Source organism: Brachyistius frenatus, unplaced genomic scaffold (assembly GCF_029030835.1).
Source record: "Brachyistius frenatus isolate BFR_SWC_R1_liver_20210118 unplaced genomic scaffold, ASM2903083v1 Contig_27, whole genome shotgun sequence".
Taxonomy (NCBI): Eukaryota; Metazoa; Chordata; class Actinopteri; family Embiotocidae; genus Brachyistius; species Brachyistius frenatus.
This window is the reverse complement of record NW_027210626.1, coordinates 146,070-163,865: the sequence shown is the minus strand read 5'-3', so window position 1 is coordinate 163,865 and position 17,796 is coordinate 146,070. Positions and strand designations below refer to the sequence as shown.

The 17,796-nt window shown below is 41.3% G+C and overlaps 2 protein-coding genes across 2 annotated transcripts in view; one reads left to right on the top strand and one right to left on the bottom strand.

Annotated features, from left to right (window-relative positions):
• Positions 1–17,796, bottom strand: part of LOC138620867 (general transcription factor IIF subunit 2-like) — a 41,075-nt gene that overhangs the window by 6,270 nt on the left and 17,009 nt on the right. Inside the window, exon 5 of the mRNA XM_069698457.1 lies at positions 191–272. Coding sequence (XP_069554558.1) covers positions 191–272 — 82 coding nt within the window. The remainder of the gene's footprint in view (positions 1–190; positions 273–17,796) is intronic.
• kctd4 (potassium channel tetramerization domain containing 4) lies at positions 13,920–16,005 on the top strand. The gene has a single exon (XM_069698455.1). It carries the CDS (start codon positions 14,317–14,319, stop codon positions 15,091–15,093), a length of 777 nt encoding a protein of 258 aa, XP_069554556.1. The 5' UTR covers positions 13,920–14,316; the 3' UTR covers positions 15,094–16,005.

Sequence of the window (17,796 nt, the reverse complement as noted above, 5' to 3'; positions counted from 1 at the left end):
TTGGCTTTGTTTGAATTTAGGTGTAACATCAGTTTGCTGTATTTTAATTCGCAGTCGATCCTTTTTGTTGTTGTTGTTGTTGTTGTTGCTGCCTCCCTTTGTTCTAATCCAATGCATCTGTAGAGGTCCAGTATATTCTATGAGTTGAGGTGACTGTAAGAATTAAACCGTGGCGTCCGAGTTCACTCACTTCTTCATCTTCATGTATTTGTCGGTGACGGCGGGTCTGCATTCGGCTCTGTGCACCACCGTTCCCTCCAGACTGACTCCATCTACAACAAAGACAGTGATTTAGCTGCTTCAATCATGATTCACACACACCGTGATTCTGTTGGAAGAAAAAGTAAAAGTCTTTGTTATGCATATTTTGTCGATGTAAAAATTCAATACCGTGCAAAATAAAAAACTCTAACTTTGCGGCCCTGATATTATGTCGTAATTAACCAGCACATGGAAGGAAGGCAAGGAAGCACTTCAAAGACACGTGATTTTGGCGTTTTCACATTTGCCGTCAGTTTAAGATCGCTTAATTTAACTGAACAGCTGTGCAAACTCACCGGGTTTTAAATTCCACCTCCTTTTCACGTCATTTACTGAAAAAGCTCTAAATACATTAAACTAGGACACGACGTGAGATTCAATAAAACACTCCAAATAACACTGCTGTGACGACGCTCGATTAGTTTTGTGACGAGACTCTTAATGTTATTCTGAATGTCTTCAACCTGCCAAAGGCCTGAATGGGACTCGCAGCCACCTGCAAATCGGTTTAAAAATGACGACGGCAATTTACCAACAATTTTCTATCCAGGCCAACACAGCAGGCAAGCGGGTGGAAATTGCTTAAATCCAGGTGTGCACAGCTGGCAGAGGAAGCTTCAAAGATACCTGAGGCTATAATTGCTGTCAGAGGCACCTTGAAACAAGCTGAATACAGTGAATGAACTACAGCATGTAACGCATTCATTTAGTATAGTTTTCTATTTCTAACTAATGTACAAAACTGTATAGAAAAAGAGAAGCTGCTGCATTTATATTTATATATATATGTGTGTGTGTGTGTGTGTGTGTGTGTGTGTGTGTGTGTGTGTGTGTGTGTGTGTGTGTGTGTGTGTGTGTGTTTGGACTCCCTCATGAAACCAAAAATCATTGGTTTCATTAGTTTAACCGTTCAGAGGTGAGCTAAGATCAGCCAACAAGATCAAATAAATATTAAATCATAACATTTGCAGCTTTGAACCAGTTCTCGTCCAGCCAGCCTTCTATAAACCATCCACAGCTTGCAGCTTGACATTTCCTGCCATTTCTAACCTTAAACATGATCTTTTTGAGTTGTTGGATTCATTTTCAAGCTCTTCTTTAAATGAGTCCAACCCACAACCTCCAGAAACATTTGATGCCTCTTCCCTTCCTTGCCTATCCTCATTATTAGGAGCTGCTGGCTTTTTCCTTTTAGAATAAACTGTTCAAGAAATGTTGAAGTCCAGTTGGTGAGCGTTGGCGTTTTATTGGCAGCGGCTCAGTCTTTTGTGCTTTGTTGCCCGATTGTTCCGAGTTTGTATCTGGACAAATGAAAGGTTGGAAAAGCCACTACATTTCACGTCCGTCATTTAACAGCAGCAGCAGAGAGAGAGTGAGACGAATAGTTGACGAGGCTTTGATAACGAGCAGACTGAAAGATCCCGTGGAGGAGCGACACAGGCTGTCAAAACTTATTTTCATGTTCCCTTCCAATTTGCCTCAACAGCTGAGGATCTTCAGGTGTGAAATCCTAAGTTAGTAAATCCTCTGCAGACACGTTCCAGTCCTCTCTCATTCTCGTCTCCACCCTCGCCTCTTCACGCACATCTTTTCCTTTGTCTCAGTCCGTCCTGCTTAAAACGCGTGGGAGAAATGCAAAGAAAAGATCAGAGGAAAAGGCGTCATCCGCAACGACGTCGGTTTCTAAATGACGGCGGCAGAGCAGAATCACCCGTCAGTCGGTTTCTGCGGCTCTTTTGTTTCCCCTTGTCAGCATTTCTTCGTATGATGTTATATATTGTCCAGATAATAACAAAGGGGCATATTACTTCTGCCGAGGCCGGTATTGTTTAATTGACGTCCTCCCACGTGTCTAAACAACGTAAAAAATATTTGTCTCTGCTTGTCGGACCTGAAGAGCTTCTGCACATTTAAGACTTAACATTATTTCAGACTGCATACGCAAGAAAGCAGTTAAATTCGTGGACTTCACTGCTCGGAGCCATTTCATCTTGGCAGCAAAGCATTTTGTATTCATTAATCATTTAGGTCTCCGTCTATTGAAGTTGTACTTGTAAAGGCACTTTTTAATGATTCATGACTGGAATGACAAATGGGGAGAAATTATTTAGTGGCCTGCATACAGTGTGCTTGGTAGAAAATAACAGAAATTGATAGACAATTATATCATGTTTATGGGTCTCAAACGCTGACATATACAGCATCATATATTTCCAGTAATTCAGGGAACAGAATGGCAAATTAGAAAATCTAAAATCAGGAATACTAAAACACCCGAGTTGGTTTTGTTCATGTTTTTTTTTTCGTTTTTTTTTTCATTGTGTTGTTCTGAAACTGCAGTTCAATCTACTGTTATCCAACAGATTTCAAGCAGATTTTTAGTAAAGGTGTGTGCTGACCCCAAAGTATTGTCTGGCTCAACCCTTCTGTTGGGAGCCTCCATGCTCCATGTAGTTATTATTTCCTGGGTGAGGATTAATCAGCAGCTAACAATGAAGTAAAGGAGACAGCCCACACCTCCTTTGTTCAGATTGGATGCTCAAATTTCTAAAGTGCCTAATAAAATGACAGTCGTTTGAGAGTGTTAAATAAAAGCCTCAAGGCCATTTACTGCAGCTGAAGTAGTAATTCATTAAACAAAAATACAGTTTTTGACTGCAGGTTTTAAACAAATCTTTCTCAAAAATGAGAAATTGAGGAATGTGTTGGGGGCTATTTTCATCGGCAGATTAACACACTCTTGTTGCACTTGAGTATTTACAGCAGGATGGAGAAAAAATATTAACACAAAAAACAAAAAACAGTGCCCATGTTGGCTGTAATGAACGAACACTTCACCCAATGTATCACTGTGGCTTATTTATTGTTATTATTAGTCATCATTTTTGGACGTTCGAGCTCTATCGCAGAGGAATACCAAAATTTGGCTACACAGACCATGCTTGTTGGTCGGGTAAATATATATGTATGTATAAGGATTCAATCTGAACCATACAGCCACAAAAATGAATCAATTATTAGAATTGACATAAAATGAACAACTATTTTGTCATTTTTATTAAAAAAAAAATAAAAAAAAATAAAAAATTTGCTTTTTAAACCTGCAGTGCAGAACGTTTGCCTCCCTCTCTGTCAGTGAGAAAAGTTGTAAACACATTATTGTGCTTATATCACAGGGTCCACTTTAACCTGCTCTGTCTGTACTGTTGGTGGGTAAATTGTGTTGAGCGTCACAACTACCACGAAATGGCTCGTTTCACTATCACAGTTTGATCACCTCGGTCCGATAACATCTAGAAGGTCTGGAAGAAGCACACGATTATTCCAAATCTATTTTGTAGGACCGGAGGTGATCCGACCAGCACAGGAACCTCACAACAAACACCGAGTTTAAAAACTCTGTGGACTGCGAAATACACGGAGATTTATCTGGCGCCGATAGGTTCAATCAGAATTGTTTTTACATCAAATGAATGTCTTTGTTCTGACATTATCTCTGCACTTGTAAATGCGGTTTGTACCTCAGAAAGCTTCTTAGATATACCATGAAGAAAGGATCCTTTCAGAGGAGTTGTCTTTGCCGAGGCCTGCTGTGTTTGTGGTTTCTCACGGACAGGATTTCACTGATGTGGCTGCGTAAAAACAGACTTTTTTGATATTATTAGAGAGTAATAATGTCTGATGAAGTCCTGAATGATTGCTGCGTAGGCGGCTTGGCAGATTGAATGTCTATTAAAGGTGTCTATAGTGAAGCAGGTCTACTATTCAACTCAAGTGTTCCTCCCCCACACAAAGGCTCTCTGGCTGTGGTCAGGCCTCCTCCCATGTTGGTCCTCTCTCTCGCTCTACGATGTGTGCGTCCGTGTTAGAAAGGTTTCTACATCTGGACCTTTGAAAGAGGAAATGGGAAGACTCGAATGGTAAGATGGAAATAGCTCTCTGGTTCTTGACCCCGTTAGACAACGTCACATCAGCGACGTAAGGGACGGATGTTCAGCACCGCTGTGCATGTGTGCACACATGTTCCTCATTTGCGGGTGTGTTTTTAGCCGTGTGGCGCTGTGCGCACTCACCAGCCAATAATTGCACATAATTGCATCCATTTGTAGGAAAGGCAAAGATACTGCAAAGTGTTTGGTGCCTCAAGATTAAAAAACAGACTCTTGGAGGCCGTTGATGGAAGGTTTGGTGACATGATGTCAAGTGGTGATGTTACATTTAAAAAAAAAAAAAAAAAATCTTTTTTTTTTCCCATTTAGCTGACGCTTTTATCCAAAGCGACTCACAATAAGTGTTATGGTTACTATGGTGACCAGGGCAGTTGCACCTGCTTTTGTTTAGCTTTGGTTTCGGGACGTAAATAACAATAATGTTCATTGTGGATGTTGATTTTTTTTGCTGTTGAATATTTTCTTGATTATTCGAGGAGTTGTTTGCTCTTTAAAGCATCAGGAAAAGGTCAAAAATGTTGACCAGATTTTAGCAGCAGATCCTCTGAGCGAAGGCCTCCTTGGATTGCACTTCAATTTGCAGCAAATCCCACTGATGCTGGGTCGGTGTACGAGCAGAGCTCTTGAAGGGAAATGACAGTCTCATTGGTTAATTTCATGTTTCGTCCAAAACACACCAATAATGAATCAGACCAGTGAATACCAGCCATTTGAACCATGCGCCTTGTTTTGCACTCACATGATCTCCTCTTAAACAAAAAGAAAAACTGGATTTGGACGTAAATGTGCAATGGAGCTCTTTTTGTTGGGTGCAACTATTCACCAAATCTCACTGTGCTGAGGTTCTGCAGCTTCAAAAGGCAAATACACTGAAACATGCATTATCATTATGATTCTAATAAAAATAAAAAACCATCTTCAGGTCTCCGACATCAGAGTTTACCTTTACTGAACGTAGCCGCGTCACAGCTCAATTGTTAAAATATAACCTTGTCTTCAAACAGTCTGGTTTTAGAGGAGACATTTTGTGTCATTTGTTTTTCTTCGTTTATTGAAGATTCACTGAATCCAAGGAGCTTTTTGTCCACTTTTGTTTAGACTTGTTTTGCCATAATTCTTTTGTTCCCGTCTTTTGTTTCCAACACTACCTCAACTCTTTCGCCGTTCGATTGGAAATTTTTATCAAATGAAAACAATATTTTTTCCGTAAAAAGACCTGTGGTTTTAACACGCACAACATCAGCAGAGAACGTGCTTCTGTGTCATCTATTGAAGTACGTGTTCACGTTTCACACATGCAGCTGCGGGAAATATAACATTCGGCATGAAAAGGCAGCAGCGAGTAGAAAGTAGAGTTGGCACATTTCCAGCACATTTTATTCAGTGGAAATTAGAAGTTTACTCTGATCAGTATTTGAATCAAACAAACTTAAGTATGCCTTCATGATCAAAACTGCAGTTAACATAAAACGCTCTAGAGAGACCAAATCTAAATATCACTGAAGATTATTAATTTGCACAAGACAAATATTGTCATATGCACAATCACTTTATCTCAGACCAGGAGAACAAACATTACACAGCGGTACAACTCGAAAGCCTTTTATAGAGCAGCAAAAAGCTCCGATTAACTGGCATATTTTCTTCATTAAACAACACTCATTCACTACAGTTCAGCCCCTTTACGATATCAACAGCTCTTAATGTAAAACAAACAAGCCGAGTACGTAAAAGGAGCTCATTAAAGAGTTGAGAGCAGCACAAGACACCCGGAGTAAATCCAAAAAAATGCTAATAACAGCTCTTTTCTGATTTCAGGCCAACATACTTAAACAGGTCAGCAGAGGAGGCATTAAAGACATGTAAATACATTTGAAGCCATCACACTTAGCTAATTCTCAGAGAGCTGAGGAGTGAAAAATGTCCGAGCGAAGACAGTGGAGGAAGAGAAGGACAAATGCGAGGGTGAGCAGGTCAGCTGTCCGCCCCCTCACACTCATCTCTTGCCTCCATCTGCTCCGAGGCCCTTTTCCTCAAAGCGCTGACCTTCCTCATGCTCAACACAACAAACAGCTCGCCGCCCACTGGTCTCTAACCACCACTATCCTCATCCATGTTGCAGTCCCAAACACACACCGAGCCTTCATACAGAGTCAGAGCAGGAAATAGAAACACGTCAGTCAACCAGCGACCAATGCGCACGCAGCTCTTCAGGGTTGTAAAGCTAGCACTGCCTAACAGCACTTTTCTTTTCTTTTCAAGGTCTCTAGCTCCAGCTCCATTCAGCCTCAAAAGAAGCTTCTTTTTTTCTTTTTTATTACAAACACAGGACCCAACCTGTTGCGTAAGCAGCTTTTGCTACACTCCTCGGGCTCTTCATTTTTTTTTTTTTGATGATCTCTGCTTCGCTGAAACAACACTCTTCCCTCTGACCTCAGCCGAGATGTGATTGAAGCTTCGTAAACCTTCTGGTTATTATGCCAAATAAAAACAATTCTAGGTTTTCTGTAGTTCTAGGCCCTCAGGGATGATTTGTGGGAGCAGGTGTAATAATGATGTGAACACAAAAAAGCCTGCGGTAAATCCTTTCATACACGTAAACGTTTTTTTTTTATAAAGACAGATGGTACAGTGAGGATGCATACACGTGGTTGTCTGGAGCAGCTGCATGAGATATGATGCAGGTGGAAATATAAGATGAGAAACCAAAAAACAACTGGGGGGGTCGCAAGGGTGATATAAAAACAAGTTGGATTCTTGTCAACTTTGCCTGCATCCTCTTGAAATTAAATTTAGATTATGCACTCCTAAACCTTTTTTTTTTTTTAGTTAGTTAGTTTTAGACATTTGCCTGATATTACCGTACACAAATTCAATGTTAGAAAGAATGTGGCAAAGTTTCATTGAGAAATATCTCCAGTCATTGCACTCTAATGCGTGTAGACCTCGGGTTCCTTTTGAGGCTATTGGAGCAGCCTTTAACCAATCAGCTTTGACGTATGATTTATGCCGAGTGCTGAAACTCACCTAGCTTTAAACAACAGAGACCCCCAACCCTCCCAACCCTCCCCCCCACGTGATGAAAAAAAAACACCCCCCATGTTTGTAAATGACTGGTGCAGACTTTAAAAAGTACATTTAATGAGGAAGCATTGCTCTTGCTACGACTTCCATCCCTCGACATTTGCTGGCATTACAACTGTTCATATTGCTTTAAAGCCATCGCACTTTGTCTCCTTTACTGGTCGCTGATTGGTCCGCCCGGCAAACCTCCATTCAAAAAGGCTTTCTAGACTATAATCACAACAAAGACTGAAGCTGTGACAAACAGGTCGGCGGAGCCCGACTAGAGGATTATTACACTCCTGATAAAACTACGACCTCAATATTAAGCATGTAGTTCAACATAGGACCTTGTAGCGTCAACAATTTTTCTAAAAGTAGAATTCATTGCAGATCTGTTATATTGAGCACTAGATTGTACAGGTGTACCAAAAACACAGCCAAGAAGCAGCTTTGTGAATTCTTTTTTTTTTTTTCCCCCAGTTAACAGCATGTTTAATTTATGATACCGCAAAGAACTTCTGAAAGTGCTGTACCCTCAGCCGATAAGAAACAAGACGCTGCTCAAAAGACAGCGTTGGTACAACAGGTGGACCGTAAAGTGGATCTACTAAAACTGAATACACATTTCAACGTGAGACTCAGAGAAGTTTACTTGCGTGAGATACAATAGAGAGAAGTATGTAAATTGTGGAGAATGTAACGTTTGCAACGAACTTTAGGCGCAAACGAGCAGAAAGTCAAATCAATAAAATCCTTCTCTGGAATAAAAATGGACTAAAGGTCATTCATTTCATTCTGCCATGGGGAACGTTTCCCGTGTTTTACATCAGGCAGCACTGCACTTCCTCTCTATATAAATGTTATCATAAATAAACTGATATTTACGGCGGCCCTCAGACTTCAACCCGCTGCAACTGTACTTTTTGAGCATTTGTGCCATCTTGAGGGTTTTGGTTAGGACACTGACACCAGCAGGACATTTTAATCTGGATCCCCAATAAATAGCAGAGGATGATAACATCTTAAAATAAATTACCTTTGGCTGCTCGCACGAAAGCCATCGCAAAATAAATAAATAAATGACTCGGAGAAATTAACCTCACCTGATTTTAAGACTATGACATGGATAATAAGCACAACACTCGTAAAAGTAAACTCAACAAAGTCTTCAAAGGGTATATGAATATTTACAATAAGTGGCACTTAAACTTATTAGACAAACTAAACGTCAACGCAAATGGAGTTTAATTTACAGGCAGGCAAAACAAACCAAACCAAACATGCCTGTCAAGCAAAATATTTCACAAAAAGAAGTTTGTTTGATTTTCAATTATATGATATTCATTTTTAAATGCTGCACATGAATTCATTAACGATCACAGTTTTGCGTTTAGTTCGTTATTCTACGTCTGCGTGTGGAATCAGTCAGTTTCTGTGACGGCGGTGAATGTTTTCTGCATTTCAGCCAGCAGAGCTTTCAGTTCATGAACACCGAGGCATCAATGAGGGGAACTTTTTTTTTTTTTTTTCCCTCTCTGGCATCCCCATAGGTGCTATATTGGATCTCCTCTGGGAGGGCCATCCTGAGACTTTGATATCTCCTGGGTGAAATAGCCTTTCAACAGGTGTCTGGTGCGCTTCGGATTTCAATCCAGCCGAATGATCCACCTTGTTGTCGATTGATTTTTGGCTGAATTCTTTGTTTTGCATCCAAAATTGCTCTGTAAACCTCCGAGATCATGAATCCATCAATTAATGCCCTACAGGAGTGCATAGACGCATTACAGCTTTATACTATGACTTTCATTAGTTTTGTTTGAACAATTTGATCATTCAGGAGACATTTATTTAGAGGAAAAAAATAAGACTGCAAATCTTGAACAATGACGAGTGCGTGGTTTGCGGTGAGGATCTTTTATTTTCAATTTATTGTGGGCAAATAAACGGACACATTTCAGATTTAAGCCATCATCAGTGTGTTAAAGCCTTTGGAAATGATTGCTTATAGAGACTGAGGAGGACAAAAAGCCAATCGGTGAAGAGGATACATGAGAGATTTTACTAAGAATATAAAGCCCCTTTTTGAATGAAGGTGCCCAAAACCAGAAACATAAAGCAGCAAATAAAAATCAGAGAGCTAACAAGTATATAAATGAAGATGCTTCTAAGTGTGAAACAAATTAAAACAACAATTAAGAAAATTATTACACACACACAAAAAAAAAAAAACAGGATTGATACAGTTGACATTTTTTACCATGTTTTCCTTTAATGTGAAACCCTCCTGAGGTCTGACTAATGTACATCGTTTAATTTCCCTTGTGATGTCACAGTTGATGATGGTTTACATGTGATTAGTTTAATGATACAGGCGCCATAAATAGATCCACTGTGCACTTAATGATTGCCGCTCCGGTCTCGACAACGCAACACAACTGCACTAATTCTGTTCCAAGTGTTGATAGGCAACCGGAGACGTCCACGTGAATTTAATGCATCTGAAATGATGACAAGTTTTATGTTTTTTACTTTAGTCTGTCGGGTATAAACTAAACCGAAAAGTAAAATCAAAAATAAAATAAGACTCGTTCTCTTTCCTCACCAACACAGAGTGGTAATAAAGGCTCGTCTACAAGTGATGACAACAAGGAGGTGATGTGGCTGGGGTGCTGTTGATGTGGCGGCGGGCGTGGGTGGTATTGGGGAGTGATGGGGGCAAAGCCACTGATTGGATCTCCAAATATAAATTTCCATTAGAGCTCCTCTCTGCCGAGCCCAGCGGCTCCTTCATTAAGGAAATTTAATGATTCCATTCGTTCTTTGAAGTGATTTCCTGACGTTTTGTACGTGTCGATTTGATTTTAACGAGGATTAGCAGCATCCATATGCAACAGGCTTTGAAGTGAGACTGACACACAGAGAACCGCTGCGCAATTTAATTAGTGGACGAGACAAATGTAAGTCTGTATCTGACCCCCAAAAAACTATTTTCAACAGGGTAGATTTTAACATCCCCCCCGCCCGGTGACCCTGTTCAGGATAAAGTGGGTATAGATAATGGATGGATGGATTATTTACCGTGTTCACTATTCTAGTTTAGCTTGCTGACATTTCTCAGTCCCTCCAGGAAATTGCAATTTTGCAATTGAAATGATTCATGCAAATTCAATTAATCTCCACAATATTAGCAGTAGGATTGCAATTTTGCTAAATTCCTGCATTTCTACACATTGCAAGTTCTCAGTTGAAGCTCTGCTGAAGGCAAAGTAGCCTAAACTTTCCAAACAAAACGCTTTATGAAGAATTTTTTTTTTTTAATTGTTTCTTTCAATGTTACTTTTTTTTTTTTTTGCCAATTCCTGCAATTTTACCACATACAACTTACACCACAATCATGCAAGTTTTGAGAAAAACTGATTTTAACAATCACAAAAAAAAATCCTTATGAAACAGATTTTTACTAATTAGCACTAAACACAAAGTATTTGAGATTAATATCAAAAGTCAGAGGTCCATATAACTGTGTAGACATTAACATGTTCCACTCAACTGCAGGGCAATATTTAAAAATGAAATGTAATATCTGATCAGCATGAGATTTACTGTACCTGACACATTCAGCCTCCATACGAGAGACTGCCATAATGAATAAAACAAGAGAAGGACAGCTCTCTGCTCATACAAGACCCTGTTGTAAGTGTTTGCTGTGCCAGCTTCACAGCAATCAGTGACTCCATGTTACACCACAAGCTCTCAGAGCAGCTCTATGAATAATAAAAGAGGGGTGAGTCCTTACGAGTGACGTTTTAGAACATTTTATTTAGGCGTCCGACGCTGTCAGTTTGATAAAGAGGTTTAACAGTTGCATCTCATCCTCGTCTGCAATTCCAATTGATCATTGTTAATGATGATGCGACTAATCGCTTATGATAAAAAAAAAAAAAAAAAAAAAAAAATCACTGCAGAGACAATGATGTCACTCTGGGATCCTCTCCAACATAAACCTACATCGTTTACTACAGGTGGCTGACAACCTGTTGCATCGATATAACACACCTGTTGCTCTCTCTCTTTAAGGCGGATAAGCAATCACTGTGTTGCTGTTTATTTCACGACTTCTCCCGCTGTTCGATAAACACAAGTCGACACAAACATTTAATGATGGTTGCCAAAACTTGTCAAACAGATAAAAGTTAAATAGTGATTAAAAATCCTTCCCCCCCCCCGATTTAAAAACAACGACAACAAAGGGAACATAAAGGCTTTGAACACGTGGACTATTTTCCCTCTCTCGATGTTGCGATTGCGGAGGTATCTGCATATGTGGTGACTTAAATCAAAGGACATTTATACACTATTTTAAAACTACTCTATCCAGCCACTGACTTTGAACTGTATCGTGACTATAAATAGCAGCAGCCGAGAAGGATTTTTATTGACTAACTTATAAACTTCTTGCTTATACTTCAAACATGTAAAAGTCCAGTTTCCTTACTGGCATTATTTGGCTTCATCTAATATATTTACAGCTGAAACAATCAGTCATTTAAATCAATTAATGGACTGACAGAAAATAAAATAAATCAGCAACAACTTAGAAACTGCCAAAAAACTTCCCACTTAAAGCAACTTAAAGTTGAATATTTGCTGGTTTTCTTAGTTTTCACATAAACTGAATATAAGACCAAATAAGACACTTGACTTGGACTGTGGGACACTGGAAGGAGACATATTTTCCTTTTTTACGATAGATTTATGGAAATTGATCTGGAAATTGATGAATCATGGAAATGATAATTAGCTGCAGCCCAGAATCTAATCTGCTGTGTCCTCCCAGGACCCGCCAACATTTCATCCTCTTGGCAAAGCAAAGGATGGGAAAATAATTTCACAAACAAGCTTTTGCCACAGAGTATTCTGAGATATGAACATCCTTTGAAAGCGGGCACAAAGTCGTCGCTGCCCTGCTGACAAATACTGCCACAATCCAGGTATTTTATCTTTTAGCAGCCAGACTGCTGTGCGAGTGCTGCTAAATTATGCAGATTGACTGGCATCGCCTCCCTTGTGTAAAAACACATCGAAACTAGGCTACAAACCGTCTGTGCTGGAATATTTCTGCAGCAGAATAGCTGCTGGGGTCAGAATCCATCATAAACAGAGATTTAGTATGCCGGCTATCCGCCCCGGTGTTTGTACATTTGTGTTTTGTGTGGGAGGAATAAGAAGTTAGCGGGCACAGTGATAAGTTTAGCATATAGGAGCATTTGTTTTCTGGCATTTTCTACTTCTTCACCCATTGTTTTGTAGTTTTCCAAGGAAACATAAAATTTTGCACGTGGTTGGTAACCTCTGACGAGGGGAAGATGATGATGGGAAGATAAGAGAGCTTTTAAAATTGGATTATAAGTCTAAAAAAAAAAACTCAGGTTGCAGCCGAAGTAGCCAAACCATGTAATCAGTATTAATTTTTAGCCGTACAGTACCTATTGATCAAACACTCACATTTTCAGAGGACACGTTGAAAACATCTCCTGCAAGGTAATATACACAAATATGCCAAACTATACAACATATCACTCCATACAAATCCACTTATTTACTGCCTTCCTAGACGGATTGTTTCTGCAGTTTTGAGATCAACTACAGTCACTTAGCAAAGTGCCCAGAGTGTTAAAGTGTCAGCATGAGGCACCAGAACAAATCATCTGCAGGGTACACACACATTTTTATGTTTCTATCACACACTGTGAGACGGCAGAAACATACAACATACACAGCACTGCTGGACCCTCTGTTTCCTCGTGTTTGATATGAGCTGCGATTTTGACGCGCTTGCAGTTGCACTGGGGGAGAGAGAGAGAGAGACACACACACACACACACACACACACACACACACACACACACACACACACACACACACACACACACACACACACACACACACACAGATTGGTGGTGCGAGTCGTTTGTACCAAATGGCCTGCAGTTCCCCTGGAAGGAAGCAACAGGCCAAAGCTCTAACCAATTCAAAACCTGCCCTTAATGACCGGAATACCAGTTGCTGTAATTGGTTAATTTCCTTCACAGGAACTCAAAGCCAACGCACGCACACACGCTCTCACGCACAAGCCAAAGACGCACTCAATGCACGGGCAGGACTCGCTAAGACAAGAAGACTGCTTGTTACCTTGCAAGAGAGAAAACAGCATGTTGACATAAAATACATCCCCTGTTGCTTTCATTTACACACGTAATGCAAGCAGCCCTCCTCTCGCTGTCATAACCAGAGGCGAGACGAGAAAAAAAGCCAGTCGAAAACCCCCCGAATTAAAACCGGAATCCTTTTCAAACAGATTCCCGTTCACATGCAGCTCTGTGTGGTAAACAGATGGATCTGGCAGCTAAAGGACTTTCATATTTCAGACTCACACAAACCGAGACAATTTCCACACCACAGAAATTATGGAAGCAACCCTCCTCCCCTCCATCTGGTGCGAGAATGGTGTGTGTGTGTGTGTGTGCGCGTGTGTGTGTGTGTGTGTGTGTGTGTGAGAGAGAGAGAGTGTGTGTGTGTGAGAACTAATTGCTGGAGCTCAGCTTTGCACCTTTTTAATCAAAGACGGAGAGAAGAAAGAAAGAGCTCTTGGAGTCCGTACTCTCCTAATGTTTGCTCACATATTCCCTCTCTCTCCTCCCTGTAAGTGACGCTGTCTGCCCACCCACTCTCAGAGGGAGAGAGAGAGGGGGAGAGAGAGAGGGAGTGGGAGAGGAGGGACACGGCACACAGAGCCAGTCTGTTTTCAGCTCCCAGTCCACTGCCAGGCAGCACTCACCCATCCACCACCACACACTCTCAAAACACATTCACCCGCGCTCTCCGACAGCTGAAAACACCTTTTCGTTCTCTCGCTGCGCTTCAGAGCCACACGGTCGAGATCCAAAAGAGAGGAGAAACAAAAAGAGACTTCCTTTGTTCTGTGCAGACACGCCAGCTCCGCGGAGGCTGGGTCGAGGCTGGAGAGGGCGACTGGAGAATGGAATGGAACCTAAGAAGGATGGAAAGTGAACTGAGGCACATCAACCCGGACCTGCTGCAGCCCAGCAAGAGCTTCAAGAAGCCCTCCTCGGGAACCATCACCATCAATGTAGGGGGGTTCCTGTACACCGCCCACCGGACCACCCTCGCCAAGCAACAGGGGTCCTTTCTGGAGGAGGTGGCTAACGGCAAAAAGCCGGTTCAGCACACAGATTCTATGGGCAACCCCTTCATCGACAGAGATGGGCCAGTCTTTCGCCACGTGCTCAACTACCTTCGAACCGGAGAGCTCCAGCTGCCCGACGACTTCCGGGAGGCGGGGCTCCTGCGACGGGAGGCCGACTTTTACCATCTGAGTGAACTCGGGGAAGCCGTGGCTGACTGGGAAAGCCAGAGGGCGGCCCAGCGGGAACCGGCCTTTTTGGAGGTGACGGACAGCCACGAGAGGTCGCAGGGCCTCAAGGTGTACTGCAGCGACCCGGGCTTCATCGACAAGGTCAAAGGGCGGCTGGTGCAGATCTCCAAGAGCCGCTTGGACGGCTTTCCGGAAGAATTTGTGGTGTCGTCCAACGTGATCCAGTTCCGACACTTCATCAAGTCGGAGCCCGGCTCGCGGCTCGTTCTGAAGGAGGACAGCACCTTCTTGTGCACGCTTGACTGTCTCAAACTAGAAACGGTGATGCTCGCACTGAAATCAGGCTTCAAGCTGGTCACCAGCCTCGACAGCAGCAAAGGCTCCGTGGTGGTGGCCGAAGCCCTGCACTTTGTCAAGTAGGACGGAGGGAAACGGATAGAGGAGGAGAGAGGGAGACGGAGAGCGAAAAGATTAGTGCCTGATTCTATATCCACCCCGCTGTAACGTGAAGTGTTGGTTTGAAAATCGTGCGAGTTGTGCTGAGCTGTAATGTGTCATTTGGTGGGAGAAGGAGAACAGGTGGGGCAGACCGTCTCACAGGACAGAGTTTATATCTTTACTGCACAATGGTGGCTTACAAGCACAGGATACGATAAGTTCTGGGTGATCATTATCAGCAGAATGGCATTTTGGCATCAACATTTACACCGCTTTGCAAGCTATTTATAGAATTCAGAATGATCCGGTTCATCTTAACATTAACGACATCTTAATTGCATCCGATTAGCATCAGTAATATGGAAGACAAGCCAACAGTGAATCCTACAACAGAGAAAACGAAGTGATCCAACTGAGCTGCTGAACATCAACAGCTTTATCCGCGCATCTGTTTCTGCACAAGAACTGCTTCTGCTGCTTTGTCGACAGCTTCAGAACCAGCCGTGATGTGCACTGCTGTGCCATTCAGCTTTTACTACGGCCTATGTGTGTGTGAGTGCGTGTGAGTGCGTGTGTTACTATACCCCGTGTGTGCGGTGTTTAGTTGGTTTAATAGCCCGTGTTTGCTTTATTAGCCTCTCATGAGCTTGCAAGGAAACCCGCAGCTCATCAAGGTTGTTTTTAGATGGACAAACAAACTTCACCTCCACATGTCAAGTTGAGTTTAAGTGCAACGAACTGTGATTATTGTAAGGGCTTTGAATCTAGCATGATGCATGTGCACTAAATAAACGGTGTGTTTTCTTAGTGCTGTGAGCCTCTGTGAAGCCAGTGCCAAAACAATGCCTATTACTTTTCAATGTGAGTATTTTACAAATAAAAATGAGACTCAAACTCTTTGGTTCAAAGTGTTTTGAAGTGTGTCCGCAAAAAGTCTGTGCAATTTAATGCCGCTGCTCAGTGGAACAAGCCTCTCAAATACTTCTAATAATGTTTAGTGTTCATAAGATACATGTTTCATAAAGAAAGCAAGTCTTAGAAATGTATGGGTCCTCCTGGCATCCACGACTATCAAATTTATACCGATAAGCATTTCATCCTGACACACCTGAACCTACAGTCTGTACCATCTGTTTTTTACCGAGTCAGACAGGAGCATTATGAGTGTTATGTTTCCACATGGGAGCTATAAACACACTTGGCTCTCACTTGCAGCTTTAAGCGAACCAAAACATGTCCCTAGTCTAAATTACACATTTACACTTTTCTGCATATGTTAAACATTATTTTTCATATGTGCATAATTCAAGACAGAACAAACCAACGAGACAAAAATAACATTGTATGCCATGTTCTTTATCATTACACATATGCGTAGGTCATGAAAACAGTGAAGAGGCCCGTTCAATTAGGGCATTTTCACATCATACTGCAGAGTATTTTCTATGGTACACAACTAAAATTGTCACTTATAGGCAAGAAATTCAGAAAAGGAACAGCTGATTCATGTGGAGTTAGTTATAACATTGTGTAGACACTTGCCTTTGCCTCAAATATATTGAGAATTAAAATGGGGATAAAAAGTCTACAATAAAATAAAAACCACGTAAAATACGTATTGGATATTCAACAGAAACTTTCTCATCTCGCTATATTTTCAGTTTGTGCTTAACTACATGTTATATCAAATTTTGTGACAAGTGAAATATTTTCCCAGTCGCATGGCTTGATGATTGATCATGATTCTGTCCTTTAAGTATTTAACCAGTGAACTGCAACCCGGGGAAACGCAAACAATTTAGTCGACACTTTTAAATGTTAAACATTGCGTTTTTGCCTCCTGTTGCTGCAGGTATGTAGACGTGTACGCAGAAGAGCTGTTTTATAAATAGTCAAATCTATTTTGCTGTACTATATAAATAGTGAGATATGTACGAGTGTTAATCGATTCAGGTGGAGCGGCGGGGTCCAAACATACTGACAACAGTATGAGGATGTTACAGGTGCAAACGTCTGACCACACAAAACAGTGACAATGATGTGCTCAGAAGTGCGACAGACTTGATAAATAACACAACCCTTTACCAACCTGGTGTTCAGTTCATCTCTTTTTTTTTCTTTTGCAATGAGCTTTGACTGATCTGGCTATGAAATTAAAACCTTTGATTTTTTAAAATTCATTCTATGTAAATAATAAACCATGTCACAGGAGGTTTTTTGTGTCTTTTGAGAATCCTGCATGATCTCTTTTTCCAAATTGATCAATGCGCAGCAGTCTGTGACAGTATGCGTAAACATGTTTGAAATGAATAATTTGTTTTTTATTAAAAAAAAAAAAAAAGCCAACCTGTCATTATGCAACAACGTTTGTCACACGGTCAATTAGCAGCTGAATTAAGACACGTTCAGCTCTGCTCTCTACTTCTCACCACCTGTTACAGTAATTGACCCGCTGCTTGCTAGATGCCATCACAGTGCAGCAACTTCACCTGCAGGAGCCTTCGGGGGCCCCTTTAGACCCCCCATGTTCTAGTGAAGATTTTTGGTATTTTAAAACTAGGCCAGTCTGCGAGATAAATCCTGCTCTTTTGCTTGAAGGAGGATCTCTTTTTATCTCTCTGCATTGCACTCTGATGTGTGCCATTCGGACTTTTAGAAGTATTAGACTGGTTTTTTTTTGCTACG